The sequence below is a fragment of the Sceloporus undulatus genome, chromosome 2, assembly GCF_019175285.1.
Source record: "Sceloporus undulatus isolate JIND9_A2432 ecotype Alabama chromosome 2, SceUnd_v1.1, whole genome shotgun sequence".
NCBI classification, from domain to species: domain Eukaryota; kingdom Metazoa; phylum Chordata; class Lepidosauria; order Squamata; family Phrynosomatidae; genus Sceloporus; species Sceloporus undulatus.
The window spans coordinates 197994404-198009759 of NC_056523.1; the positions used below are offsets into that span (position 1 = coordinate 197994404).

Here is a 15356-nt window from a genome sequence, read left to right on the forward strand (position 1 = left end):
TAAACTCTGGCTAGTGGCTTTCTTTTGCAGTTGGATGATACTTTTAGACCTCTCAGGAGCTATGCTCTGGCTCGTCTCTCTCATTTGCAGTTGGATAATACTTCTAGATCTCTCAGGAACTAGGTTCTGGCTTGTCGCTTTCGTTTCCAGTTGGAGAATGCTTCTAGTCCTTTCGTCCACCAGGTTGTTGCTCTTACTTTTTTTCTCCAGATCAATCATGCTTTTCAACCTTTCATTTATCTCTTGTTGGTTTTCCATCCACTGGTGGTTCTCAATGCCAAGGCTTGACATTTTACTCTCTGCTCGGAACAAAAGCTGGCTCTTTTCTTTTTGGGCCTCCTGTCCGGAAAAGAAAATAGGTCAGGCTTAACTTAGTAGTGTTTGGAACATTGCTTTAAGAAGAAGAAGGACAAAAACCTAACAACCCTGCTTGTTCCTTGTTATTCTAAAGGATCTTGTCACAAAGTACAGTAATCTGAGTTGAAACTTTGCTGTTCACATGCATTTCAAAGGCATATGATTAAGTTTCCATTGTGGGAGAAAGGTGGGATGGAAATCCTTGAAATAAATAAATCCTTGAAATAAATAAATCATTGGAATAAATGAATAAATAAATGTTTTGTTTTTTTACCATGACAATATCTCACTCACACATTTTGGGTTTGTTATTCACACGATGAAAATACATCTATACATCTCTGCAAGTTCAGTTGCTCACAGGTCCCAGCGCTCGGATAAAGATGGAGTTGATGATGCAAATGGATTCAAAACACATTCAAAGCATGCAGAGTTTTATCCTGGGTCAATTCACATCAGTTATTCACACAGCTGAGAATGTGAATCTTTTATAAAAACTTGGGGGGAAACCTGAGTACGATTATCACAGGTTAAATGATTTTTTGGCACTTAATCAGATGCATTCAAAACCCACCCGAATGACAAAAGGGTTATTCAGACAATGAAAACAATCCAGAATGAATCTAGGTTTGATCTCCATTGTTCACATTCATCCCAAATGCACCTGATTATATAGGTAGGGCTCCAAAAAATCCACTTAACCCTGAATAATAGCAGGTCTTTTCCCAAGTTTTCTGAAAGATTCATATTTTCAGCCGTGTGAATAACCGATGCAAATAGATCCTGGATAAACTGGGATAAAACTCTGCATGCCTTGAACATGTTTTGAATACATTTGCATCATCAACTTATTTGGAAGCTGGGATATGTGCGCAACCAAACTTGCAAAAAATGGGCACAGATGTGGTTCCACAGTGTGAACAACAAGCCTGGAATGCATGAGTGACATTATTTGCATCGTTCTGCTAAAAAAAAACCAATTTCTGAATGACCCCAGAGATTCGATCCAGAAATTCATACTCAGTTTTTTGCTCCCAGGGAGATGTGGATCACTGTTCTGATGCATATTGGGATCATTGTTCCCATTATGTTTTGAGTTCACTACACTACCCTTGATCTTAGCCAAAAGGCCAAGAAGTGGGTTCACAAATCTCTCCAAGTCATTTTAACCCATGTGTTATTCACACATGCCATCGCTTCCAGATAAAATGGAGCCACCTCCATTCCCATGAACAACACAGAGCGATCCAAATTGTTTTGGAAGCGTATTCACACTGCCAAAGATGCGGACCGATGCAGATCTTGCAGGAAAACGTGTGTGTGTGTGGGGAATAGTATCGAATGTTCCAGGTTTCTTTGTACCTCCTCCATAAAATTGCACCAAGTGCATTCAGAGTGAGTGTGAACACCAAGAAAATAACCCAGATTAGTGCAAATGGGGCCCCTGATTCTACCTGGATTATTTCCATTATCTGAATACCCTCCCACTTTTACAGTCCTCTCTGCTGGGCACCTCTTCCTCTTCTCCAATCCTTGGCATGGCTTCCCTTTCTCATGCCACCTTTTCCCCAAGACTCACATGGAGCACTGGCACCGGTTCTTCCTTGTAGGGCAGCTGTGGCAATTCCGTGGAGCCCCGTTGATGGACGTCATAGGCAAGGAAAAGGATGCACCATGCCAACGCGCAGCACCCGCCTAGAAGGATCATGAGGGGTATTGAAGATCCCTGCCACAGAAGGGTGTCCGGCTGTGGGGGTCTGCGGTGACGGGGCTGCTGTTGGGAGGAGGGCTTCAGACTATCAGCTGCTCCAAACCAAAGTGGCACAACCAGGAGGGACCAAGCCAAGGTGGCGATAATGAAGATGCGTTGGGTTGCCATGGCTAGAAGCTTTGGGCAACCTGATGTTGGGCCAGGTTGGAGAGCCCAGCTTGCCTGGTGTTTCATGCAAGCCGGAGGCCCCGTCTGTCCTTTCCTCACATCCTGCACCTCCAGCATTGTGTCACAACCCCATTGTGTCATCACCTCCAGGAGCCATCTTAGCATAACCTTAGCCTGGGCATGACCAGAGAGCTTGAGAAATGAGATTCCCAATCATTAGACTTAGAAAGGCTGTTCATTTCTGAGGGGACTGGCTTTACCAGATCCTGCACATTAGATTGGATCAAAGAATAGATGAAACTGAATTACAAAAGAATGCTAGAATTAGAAGGAGAAGGTATAAAATTTGAACTACATGCTTATTTGGCCTATGATAAAGAAAAGGTGAATCAAATGATTAACAACCATTGTATAAGGAAGACCCTTTTAAAAGTTTGGAGGAAATATATATAAAAAAGAATAATGAACAAAACTCCATTATGGCTATCTCCACAAGATGCTTTCTATAGAAAGGAAATGGACAGAGAGGATAATTGGTGCAAATATAAAGTGGAAAAGCGGAATGGAAAAATTAAAATAGTGAAACAACAAGTCTTAGAAAACAAGGGATTTAAACTGGGGTGGTTTCAATATAGACAGATTCACGAGAGAGCCATAATGGATATCAAATCTCAGGGGATAGTTGAAGGGAAAACAGAATTAGAAGAAATACTATGTGATAAAAACAATAGAACTTCTGTATTTTAAAAAAAATGGATAATTAAAACAGAGGACGAAGTAGTTAAGGAGTCAATGATAAAATGGGCAGATTATGTGGGACATCCAATTCAAATGGAGAAGTGGGGGGGAAATTGGAACAAAGGGCTGAAATATACAGTGTTGCAAAGTTGAAAAGAAAATTGGCATAAAATGTTCCATTGATGGTATCTCTCGCCAAACAAGTTAGCAAAAATTTATAAAAATGTTAAAAGTAATTGCTGGAAATGTGATGAAATTCCTGGAACTTTTTACCATTGCTGGTGGAAGTGTAAATTGGCCACAAGATATTGGAAAATGATTAGAGGGACAATTAATGACATATTAGGTTTACAAATGGAAATGAAACCGGAAATCGTTTTGCTAGGAATTTTGGATGATGAGGTAGATAAAAAATATGGGGACATTTTATTTTATTTAATTACTGTGGCCAGAATTACCTTTGTCCAAACTTGGAAAAAGAAAGAAATACCCACGAAAGAAGATTGGGTGTGGAAATTTTACGATATCATGGAAGTAGACAGATTGACACAACTACTAAGAGATAAAACATTAGAAAAATATGAAAATGTTTGGGGCCCGGTAATAAACTATATGAGAGAACAATGGGGAGCAACAGCAGTAATAGATCTGATAGAACAGAGATTAATTTGTAATTAAGAAAACATTAATATTAAGGAAAATTAAGTTACAGTAGAGCGAAATAGAAGGGAAATAAGGAAACAAAGTGGGAGCCCAAGAGGTAGGCAAGAAGAATGTTAACTGGTTAATAGGATAGAAATGTAGTAGTACATATGAAATAAAGTACGAAAGGAAAGTCATGATGCATGGTAAAATATACAATAAATTCGTTATGAGGAAGCTGATGTAAGATATGTTCTTCTGAAAGCGTGAAAGAAAGAAAGGGCAAGAAAGGAGAAGATATGCATGATAATAAGAGAAGTTAGGTACGTAGTGGAAGGTATGTGTAAGTGCTGAAGGTAAGGGTGAGATGTGTAGAGTGTGAAAGAGGGAGAATAGTGGAGAAGGAGAAGAAAGGAGAAGAAAGATGGAAGATAGGAGAAAGGAGGTAGTAGAAGATGAGAGGAAATGGGGGCTTAATGTATAGAGAAGGTAGGGAGAAGAGAGAAAAAGATGGATGATGGAAGATGAATATGAAGATAGCAATAAGGAAAAAAAGAAAACGAATAAATGTGTTGCATGTCTGAATTAAATTTTATTGTTTGTATGGTTGTTTTATATGATAAATAAAAAGATTAATCACCAAGAAAAAAAGACACCTTTTTTCTTTCAGGCACTATGGTGATATCTGGACTGATATCATAAGACTGTAACATCCATTTTATTGTATTGATAATATCAGTTTCAGCATCAGTATCTGTTGGGGTTTGGTTCCAAAATCTAAATTCATGGATGCTGAAGTCCAATTACAGTTGTCCCTCCTTATCCACGGATTCTCCAAAACAAACCAACTTATTTTTATTTGTATGTATTTACTTTATTTCTATCCTGCTTTTCTCTTGGGGTGGGCTCTGAAGTTGGCCTATTGGCTACCAAGGGCTGATCAGAAACGTCTTGACTCTAATTTTCAAAGGAAAACAAATCCTAGCTTATATATAAATGTGCAAAAGATACAAATGCAGCTCTTCATTCATGTGAGAAATCTCCACAGCAACAACAGCAGCAACAAGAAGTGGGTCTCCAAAGATCAGAAACACTATACACTGAGAGAATACCTTGTATTTTCTAAGTACACAACCCTAGAAATCATGATCCTAAATTCTGTGATATAGTGACTGCATTGCTTCCAGTTACTACCTTGTGAAATGTGCTGTGTGCCTTTGAGTCATTTCCGACTCATGGGGTTTTCTTGGCAAGATTTGTTCAGAGGAGATTTGCCTTTGCCTTTCCCCTGAGGCTGAGATTGTGTGACTTGCCCAAGGTCAAGTGGGTTTCATGGCTGAGCAGGGATCAAACCCTGGTCTCCAGAGTCATAGTCCAACATGCAAACTACTACATTATGCTAGACCTTCCTGTTTATGGATAGATTATGTGTGCTCTCTTCAGAAGATAAGTTTGTAGTCTATAAAGCCTTATACATCTTAGGTCCAGACTATTTGAAAGAATGTATTTCCCCATACAAACAGGACGTAAGATTTACCTGGATTTACCTGATTTTGTATTTCTAATTTGCAAATATAAATTTGAACTGTGGTGTCCAGGGGCCCTTACACACTACAGAATTATAGCACTGTGATTCCACTTGAACTACCATGGGTACCTCATATGGAATCCTTGGATATGTAGTTTGGAGAAGCACTACAACTCTCAGGCGGAGGGTTCTTAAGTAAAAGGTAAAAGTTTCCCCTTTGACATGATGGTTAGGTCATGTCCAGCTTTATGGGAAGGTGCTCATCTCTGTTACAAAGCCGAAGAGCCAGCCTTGTCAAAGACAGCTCTGTGGGTCATGTGGCCAACATGACTGCACAGAATGCTGTTATCTTCCCACTGAAGTGGTGCTATTTATCTACTTGCACTTTTACATGCTTTGAAACTGTTAGGTTGGCAAGAAGCTGGGACTAGTGACAGGAGCTCACTCTGTCACACGGCGTTTGGGTCTCGAACTGCTGATCTGCTGTCATTAGAGTCAGCATCCTAACCGCTAAGCCACCTCTCCCTAAACTATAAACCCCAGGATTCCATAGAATGTTAATATGACTGTCCAAGTAAAATCATAGTACTATAGTTATGTAAAGTGAAAGCCTTTCAGAACTAGATGCAGTATTCCAGGGCAGGTCTGGCCAAAGCAGAACAGAGTGCGACTATTACGTCTCTTAATCTGGACATCATATTCCTGTTGGTGCAACCAAGAATTATATTGGTATTTTTGGCCACTACATTACACTATTGACTCACATTCAACTGTGACCAGCAAAGTCCCCTAAATCTTTTTCATCTCTACTGTTCTCAAGTCAAGTGTCACTCATCCTACATTTCTGCATTTCATCCCCATCTACAAATCTGCTGACAGTCTCAAAGAGTTCCAAAGCACTAGCAAGGCAAAACTTCCCTGTGCAAAAAATATGTTGTTATTTTTCCTTAGTGAGACCTTTTCTTCTTTATCTTTAATAATTCCAGCTTCAATAATACCTCACATCAAGTCAAGCCAACATACTGCAATTTCCTAGATCCAGGGGAAAGTTCTTGAAAATCGGTATTATGATGACTACCTTCCAATCCTCTCGTCAGGTGACCAATTTTAACAGTAGCAACAACAGTGCAGCTCATCAGTTGCTCAGCACATGCTGTGAACCAAAGAAAGCAAAAAGCTGACCTTGACAGTGACCCTAAATTTTTTTTTAATAATAACAGAGGCATTGCTTTCACCACTGAATAACTCCTAGGGATGCAAGTGAAATCTGTCACAGAATCTGCTGGTACCAAACTTGCCCTATTCTCAAGGGGCAGCATCATTACAATGCCACACTACCATGTCTCAATGGAATCTTTGCCCAGGTGGGATGAATCTGTTGCCCTTTAAATGTATGGAGATATTTGCATTCATACTTATGGAAAACATTGCACAGTACTACTTTTGAGAATGATGGAGGATGTTGGAAGAGATGCAAATACAAGAGAAGGGAGAAGCAGCACATTTTAGAATACTGAAACATGTATAAATAGTTGTATATCAGCACACTTTGTAGAAATATGTGGACGAATTTGTGTACTATAGTCAGCCATCCATATCCACACATTGTTTATCAATGGATTCAAGCATCCATGGCTTGAAAATGTTTTCAAAATATATAAATTCCAAAAAACAAACCTTGATTTCTCCATTTTATATAAGGGACACCCTTTTACAACTTCACTATATACAGTTGGCCCTCCGTTTTTGTGGGGGATACGTTCCAGACCCCCTCCCATGCGAAAGTGGAGGCTTGCGCATATCCAAGCACCATAGGCTTGAATGGGGCGTGTGTCCACAAGTGTACGTGCCGTGGGGGCATGCCTCATTGGAAACAACGCGTCCCATGGGGGTATGCCATTGGAAACAACGGAGGTCGCCCCTCCGTGAGTATTCAAGGTCGTGGATCCCAGATCCGCACGTTAGGAGCGGCGACTGTATAATGGAAGTTGAGCACCCATGCATTTTGTTATCCATAGGGGGAACCAAACCTCAAGAGATACTAAGGGCTCACTATATTTTCTGCCTCAAATATTCTAGTGTAGGGGGAGAAATAGAAAGAACACTCTGTGGATGAAGGAGCGAATAAGAATACCTTACCTTCCTGGGGCAGATTATGTTTGAATTGTACATCATTTGTGACTACACCTTTTTCCCATTTATGTTTTTTTTTTAATTCAGTCTCAGAGAGGTTTACTCCCAAATAAGTGTGCACATGAGATTGCCACCTCAGCCACAGACCTAAACACATCTGAAGATCTAAAGCAGAAAAAATCAGATTGCACCTCTTGCTCATTTTACTAGAAGTTTTGTATTCCCCAGACCATAATACAAAAATTGAATTAATCTACCCAGGAGTAAAACCCGACTGAATTTGTAGGAATGTGTAGGAAATAAAACACCTGTGTATGAACTGTTAGTTCTAAAGTAGACACATTGAATTAACGGATTTACCTATATGTGACACTAACCATTGACTGAACGGGTCTAGTTTGTACTAACCTACTAGGTGTCAACCATGATTAGATTGTGCTGTTCTTCATACTGTTAGGTTTCAGGGATGGGAGGAACACTTCAGACTTTCAAGCTAATTGTCAATAATGCTCCTCAATGAGGAAATTAACCGTTTGTGTCATCATAGCTGACTGGATTTGAAGAAAAGCAAAACTGGTATAGCAGAGTTGCCAGATGTCAACTAACTCACTTTAGATAAGTCCGGCTTAATTCAGGAGACCTGCCAGCTTTGAGGGCTGTAGTGAAATGGAGAGAGGAGGAAAGAGGGTTGATGGTAGGAAGAACAGAATACCAAAATCATATGGTAGGAAGGAGTCCTAAGGATATGCAGAAAATTCAGAGCTAAAGCAATTCTGGCAGATAGCCATTCAAGCCTTGTTTTAAAATCTCCAGCAGATAAGAGCCCAACATCTTTGAAAGCAGTCTGTTCCACTATTGAGCAGTTCTGCCTTCTCTTTCTCTCGACCATTAACATTTTTCCATGGGGCAATTGACTGGGTTGTTATTTATTTAGATGTGTCTCTTTAGCTGAGCTCAGATAACAACTTTTACACATCTCTTTCCTGGAAGGAACATTACTATTATTTCTATCTTACAAATCCAGGGTTTCAATGTGGGAAACAGCATTACACTGAGATATCGCCAGCTAATGTTGTTTGTGAAAAAACAGAGCAGCATCTGACTTTAAAGAAACATAACAACTCAATATATCCAAGGTTGTTCTGGCCTATGAGCAGGTGATGTGAACCTCAAATGCTCCTCCCAGCTTCTGCTGCCAAATCTAAATCATCCCCCTCTATTCCTCCCACATGGCATACTAGCACTGGAGTTTATCAGACAAGGGAAATTGGAAGGATAATCCAATGGAAATCCAAATGCATTGGTTATTGCGTGATAGACTACCACACTCAATTTCGGGCAATGGGAAGTCAGTTTGAATACAATCATGGGGTTTCATGTAATTGCATGATAGACTACCACACACAATTTCGGGCAATGCAATTCAAATTCGTGTAAATTTGCTAAACTAGCGAATTCACGTGAATGCGTTCTGGCCCCACTTTCTTTTCATTCGAAATTAAGAGAAATTCTCCCGTGTGATAAACTCCACTGAGGCCTTCAGACAACTTAGGAAAGGAATGGGATTGAATTAAAGGTGTTCATTGTCAGGACTGGGAAACAGTGACACCCCCTCAAGACCTCCAAATTATTTTTGTGCAAAAAAGGTCATCCCCAGATGTCCCCAAATGCTTGGAGTACTGGTATCGGTCTAAATACTTCACCCAATACTGAAAAAATCCAGAATTAGACTTCTATTTACTAACTGGGTTTATTTTTGGCTGATATGGGGGCAAAATTTCTGGGAGACAATCTGTAACATGGAGCAGGCAAGGACACACATAGGGCCCTGCTGTCTCTGCCATCCATGCACTTGCTGAAGTGGGTGTGGTACTCCATTTTTGCTCAAGCGTCCACCAAATCATATGAAAGTATTTGGTTTGTGATGCTTTGACAAATAGAACAGGTGTACTAACAGAAAGAGACATGTTGGGGGGCAAACTCATGCACCAAAAGAAACAGTGGGTAACAATATAGAATTGTACAACCAGTTTCTTGCCAATCTTACTGGAAATACAGGCTGACATCCTGTTAGAGTGTTAAAAAGATATATATATTTGGCACCTTATATCCACAGATTTTTTTGTTCATGGATTCAAGCATCCATGGCTTGAAAATATTAAAAATATATATATAAATTCCAAAATGCAAATTGATTTTGCCATTTTATGTAAGGGACATCATTTTACAAGGCTGTGAGTTCAATCCCAGCCAGGGGCTCAGGGTTGACTCAGCCTGGCATCCTTCCATAGGTTGCTAAAATGACTACCCTACTTGTTGGGGGCAACTAGCTTACATTTTGTAAACCACTTAGTACACCTGTAAGCAGTATAGAAACATACTTGCTATAAGACCCCACTGTAAGTCCAACTTGCATACCTGCTTAACTCACTTTTTGGTCAGGGCAGAAGTTGGAATTCTCTACCAACTGTGTAATGACCAGACACCCCCCACAAACCCACCTTTTAAGCTGCTAGAGCTCCCTCCTCAACAAAGCCATTTACTGGCTGGTGGAGGGGAGAGTGGAGAATCATCCCACACAGCACAGGAAGTGGATGATCATCCTCTGGGACCTCTGAGTAGCCCTGGAGGATGCATCCAGCTAAAGGAATCCAACTGGATGCACTCCACTTGGTCCCCAACTCTCCACCAGCACAAAAATGGTCACACTGGAGAACTGCAACAGCTTAAAAGTTGGGTTGTGGGTGCAAGGATAGAGTTGCTTTATTTCCACCTGTGCACAACTTTACATTTCCAGATCCAGGCTCTCAGTCATAGGCTTTAAAAAAGAAAATTAGTTCTGCAGAAGGAACAATTTAGTCTTTAAAATGCTTTAAGTCTGCTTCTTAAAAGGTGAATGAAAATTCTATAATGCTTGAGTAAAAAAACAAAACACCTTAGTCTTCCTGATGCTGAAGGCAACAGTGGATGAGGTATAAAGGATTTTATCACACCACCCTGCTGTCCTGCCACAGTCACACTAGTTTAAGAATGGAAGCATACCAGTTTGGTACAAGGTCTTATCACACTTTTCCCTGTGATAGTACTTTGGCAATCCATGATCGTGTGATCTGTTTTCCACACTGCCAAATGAGTAATGCCAGCTGTGATCACTGCTCCTTTTCCCCTCTTGAAGCACATTTGCACAACAGCCCCATGCTTTTTTTTTTTGGAGGGGGGGGGGAGGAGACAAGCAATTATGGTTATCAACATGGCTGTGCTGTGATCGTAAGGGGAAAGGGAGAAGAGGGGGGAGAGAAATAGAATCACACCTGCTCATACCCCATGACTTCCTGAGAAGCAGAATTGCAGTGGAAGGGACCTTTTGCATGAAGGCAATAAAGGAACAGCGGTGAGATTGAGAGCCTATTGATAGGTTTTGCCTGTCAATGGAAAGTAACAAGTGCATTACAGTAACAAATGGAATGCAAAGCAGCACCGGGATGGATGCAACATTGTGTGATAACTATTGGCCAAAGATGTATTTAACCTGTTTAAATTATGCTTTTATAATCTCATGTGTTAAAGTCTTTGGTACCTAGGGGTATATTCTCCCATGTGTATTTTTATGGTTGTAAAAGCCCTTAGGTCATAGTCTTATTCAGAAGTCCAACAAGAAAATAAGCTTAGCAGAAGTGGTCCCTCAAACAGATACCTGCTTCACCATAGTACATGGTTATCCCCCAACACACTTCTTGCATTTAGTATGCTTTGTTTTGTAATTGTTCATTAAAAGGTAAATAAAAAACTTAATCTGCAAGTTTGACAGCTGAACTAGTTGCCTCCAAGGAAACACTATTATAGGATCGAAAAATGGTTTAATCAGAGGTAATATGCTTTAGCCTAATGTCTAATTTGACTTTCAAGGAGTCCCCCATGAAAGAAGATAAGCAGGTGGCTACAGCAGAAGGTGCCTTCTCATTTCTCTCCCCCCGCACACACTTCTGGGCTTTCTCTCCCAAAAGGTTGCCTGATGCCTTACCTATTCAGCTCCAGGCAGGCAAATATCTCTTTTCTCTCTGGCATTTATAGATTTTATGTTTATTTTTATATATGATCCTGTGCTGACTTTTAAAAAGGGCAGAGTACTTTGTTCTTCTCGCTGTTTGTAATCCACTCAGATACCCACCATCTTTGGTGAATTCAAAATATAATACATAGGAGAATCATGTAGAATTAGCAGGCTCCGTTTAGATAACCCTCGTGGTGTCTTCAGCCAGCATTTAAAGATCTCTCCAGGAGTCACAAGCACTGGCCTTCACGTAAATTTCCCAGAATGCCCTGGGGTGGCATTGCATTGGACACTCTGGTGGATTGAAGAAATCAAAATTCCACCTTCTAACCATCAGTGGAATATGGCTGCCATATACCTAAATAGGCTCACCAACATAAAAAGGTAGTCAACCAGAGAGCGCTTTGCCCAGCACCTCTTCAAACCTTCATCCAACCCTGAAGTAAGCCATTGGCACTATTTTCATTTCATGATAAAGAACTGAAGCTGTGAGAAAGAAACTTGCCCAGGGTGATGCAGTGAGTTGATGAGCACCTAAGGATTCCGCAGTTGTATCTAAAAAATAATACACTGGTTAGATTGAATGTCATGGCCTGAATTCTCTTGTTAGTCTCAACCAGAGTAGAACTATTGAGTCACTGGGCCCAAACAGACAGGTCAAAATAAAGCTGCTTCAGGTCACTTTGAAGGTATGCTGTTTAAATGACACACGCATCTTAAGAGGCCAGAAGCTGCGCCAAAGCTGCGCTCCAGTCTTAGGACTGGAGTGTGGCTTTGGCATGGCTTTTGGACTCTTAGGACGCGTTTATCATATGAACAGCATGCCTCCAAAGTTACCCGAAACAGCTTTATTTTGGCCTGTCTGTTTGGGCCCGATGTGATTTATTTAAGCGTTAATTCATAATTCCACAGTTGGTTCAAAGGGTCTACTCTAGTCAAGACTACCAAGACATTCAGAACTTTGCCTTCCTGTGTACAATTTCTGCTTTGGAATTAGACTTTTTTGATGGTTTATAAGGTAGTATCTCTTAGTTTCACCTCCTACAAACCCAGACAGCAGGACTTCTCAAATGAATGACTCCTCTAAGCAAGGGCTGTTAAAACAACACTTTATTAAAATCATTTTTTTGGAAACATGTGGGCCTTCCTTCATTCCAAGCATGGAGGCAGCAGCCTAGGTTCAGACCCTCTCATGCCACTCTTCAAAGAAGTGTCTACCCACCTACCCCTCTATGATTCTCCGCAAAAGTTCCATGCAGCCACCCAGTGATGGCACTGCATCAGTAAACAAGTGATTGTTAGCACCAGGCAGAGTCATAGGAAGGGCCTCAAATGTTCCTTCAGAGACGTGGCTACTACAGCCTTCCAGAACAAGGGAGTCACCCACTAATGGGGCAGGGAGGCATTGGAATATGAGGAGATCACTCTCTGCCAAGATGTTTACAGCTCAAGTTTCGGGAAGAGTGGGGCTGATAGGAGGGTGGAGTGAATCAAGGAAGTGAGTGAAGAGGTATCTGCACTGTGCAAAACAGTGAGAGAAGTGTCACTATTGTCATGGCTTTCCCTGCCATAGAACCATAAGAACTGTATTTCTGAGGGTGCTTAAAAAGTTCATCAGCTGCAATGCTGGAAAGCCACAACTGTAGAACAGGTTTGACAGGAGCTGTTTGAAAGGAGCTGCTGGTCAGGCCCCACCTGGAATACTGTGTCCAGTTCTGGAAACCACAATTTAAAAAGGATGTTGAAAAACTGAAGTGTGTCCAAAGGAGGGCGACTAAAATGGTGAAGGGCCTGGAAACCATGCCCTATGAGGAACAACTTAGGGAGCTGGGGATGTTTAGCCTGGAGAAGAGAAGGTTAAGAGGTGATATGATAGCCCTGTTTAAATACGTGAAGGGATGTCATATTGAGGAGGGAGCAAGCTTGTTTTCTGCTGCTCCAGAGAACAGGACCCGGAACAATGAATGCAAGCTACAGGAAAAGACTTCCTGACAGTAAGGGCTGTTTGACAGTGGAACAAACTCCCTCGGAGTGTAGTGGAATCTCTTTACTTAGAGGTCTTTAAACAGAGGCTGGATGGACATCTGTTGGGGATGCTTTGATTGAGATTTCCTGCATGTCAGGGGGTTGGACTAGATGGCCCTTGCGGTCTCTTCCAACTCTCTGATTCTATGATTCGATGATACCATAAACACACCTCCCTTAGGGATGACAGAAAGGAGTCTTCTTGTTCTGCCTCAAGCCACTTTATGATACCCACACGTAAATGGACCTAGGCCAATGGGGTACATCTGCTGGGAAGGAGGGAGGATCGAGGGCTAAAAGAATTCAGGAGGTTTGGAGACACTTAACACAGAACCTTGGAGCACTGCTTGGTAGGGCATTGATCCTGGCTTGTTTTAGACAGAGTCCCAGAGTTTAAACCAGAATCCCAGTCCCCTTTTTATATGCAAGGGAGCAACAATACGTACTCTGGAGGATGTGCAGGCTCAGAGTGTATTTCCTCCACTATTGAACAATCACACCACCTGGGATTAAGGATAAAGAGACTATATAAAGTGAATGTAGGAAGCTGGGTAAGATCCATGTTAATATATGGGTAAGATCACTAATTTGTCTAGATCACACTATTTTCTGTTCCAACAGCAATATTACACTCTTTCTCTCAGCCTCAGAGAAAGGCTGGTGGGATTCTTTCTCATCTTTATATAAAAGGAGCACAGGTTTTAGTTCAGCAAAAATGTAGTAAAAGGAATCTGCCTGAAGAAGCTTGGGATTTCCCACCCCTACACCTTTTGTGCCTTGTCCTTGACTGTAAACAAGCTGCAAGCAAGAAACCAGTTTTAGATTCTTGCCATTGGTAGTCATGTCTTTTCTCATGGACTTATTGGTCTCGGCCTGTAAGCCATTGTTGCCTGATGTTCTACAGTTGTCTACAATCCATTCAGTTTCATAGATTTGGCAGAGAGCAATAGTGTCTCTGTAAAGGCTACTTTTTTTACCCATTCGGCAGCTTAATACATCAGTTCCTAAACAATTCTGAAATAGCACCATTGGGATTCTGAAAGGTTTGTATGCTTCTAGCCTTGGATTCTGAATTAGCATCTCAAATTCTCATTACATCTTGGCCACTAGTTTTTGTCTGATCCCAGGATAGTCCATGGAAGAGGTTGGGAAATTAGGAGTGCAAGAAGAAGATTAGGCTCCCACCCCCAACAAAACCCCAGTCCCATGGCAAGAACACCAGGAGTGTCTCCTTGGGTCAATGCCAGGAGGTCTCTTTGGGTCAGACCTCACTGGTGACTGACCGGGAGGGAATGAGGACATCAGGGGTGGTGGGGAAGAGACACAGCTGAGGATCAGGTGACCTCTGCGGACACAGCTCTGTGATTCTGTAACAAAGAGAGAAGGGGGGAGAGAAAAGAGCATCAGGTCCAGCTTCCAAAACAGTATCAGGAAATTGTGCAGCTCAGTACTAAGGGCCCGAACAGACAGGCCAAAATAAAGCTGCTTTGGGCCACTTTGGAAGTGTGCTGTTTAAATGACACATGCATCCTAAGAGGATGGAAGTCACACCAAAGCCATGCTCCAGTCCTAAGGACTGAAGCACAGCTTTTGCGCAGCTTCTGGCCTCTTAAGATGTGTGTGTCATTTAAACAGCATACCTCCAAAGTGACCCGAAGCAGCTTTATTTTGGCCTACCTACTTAGGCCCTAAATTCCTAGTTAACTTGTCCCAATGTAACAGAATTCAAGTGTGGAAAGGATTAAGGGTCTGCTTCCTCAGGACAGCCTTCTGCTAAGTTACTCTAGGGCCAAAGAAAACAAGAAAAACAGAGCCACCACAGCTGTAGGGCAACACAGGCAAAATCCAGTATTCTTTAAACATTTCCTTATTTTAGTAATAATAATAATAATAATTTGTTTTATTTATATACCGCTATTCCAAGGATCATAGCGGTGAACAGCAAGTAAGCTAATTAGCAAGTAAGCTAATTTGCCCCCAACAGTCTGGGTACTCATTTTAGC

The 15356-nt window shown here is 41.4% G+C and overlaps 1 protein-coding gene across 3 annotated transcripts in view; it reads right to left on the bottom strand.

The window, feature by feature from the left end:
• Positions 1–13453: 13453 nt before the first annotated feature.
• PLPPR2 (phospholipid phosphatase related 2) overlaps positions 13454–15356 on the bottom strand; it is a 38597-nt gene continuing 36694 nt past the window's right edge. For 2 of the 3 annotated variants that reach the window (XM_042452519.1, XM_042452518.1), the window contains one exon: positions 14638–14720. In XM_042452519.1, the coding sequence (XP_042308453.1) occupies positions 14688–14720 (33 nt within the window). In that variant the 3' untranslated portion in view covers positions 14638–14687. Of the gene's footprint in view, positions 14721–15356 lie in introns of all 3 variants that reach the window. The other variant, XM_042452520.1, reaches the window with a different exon arrangement.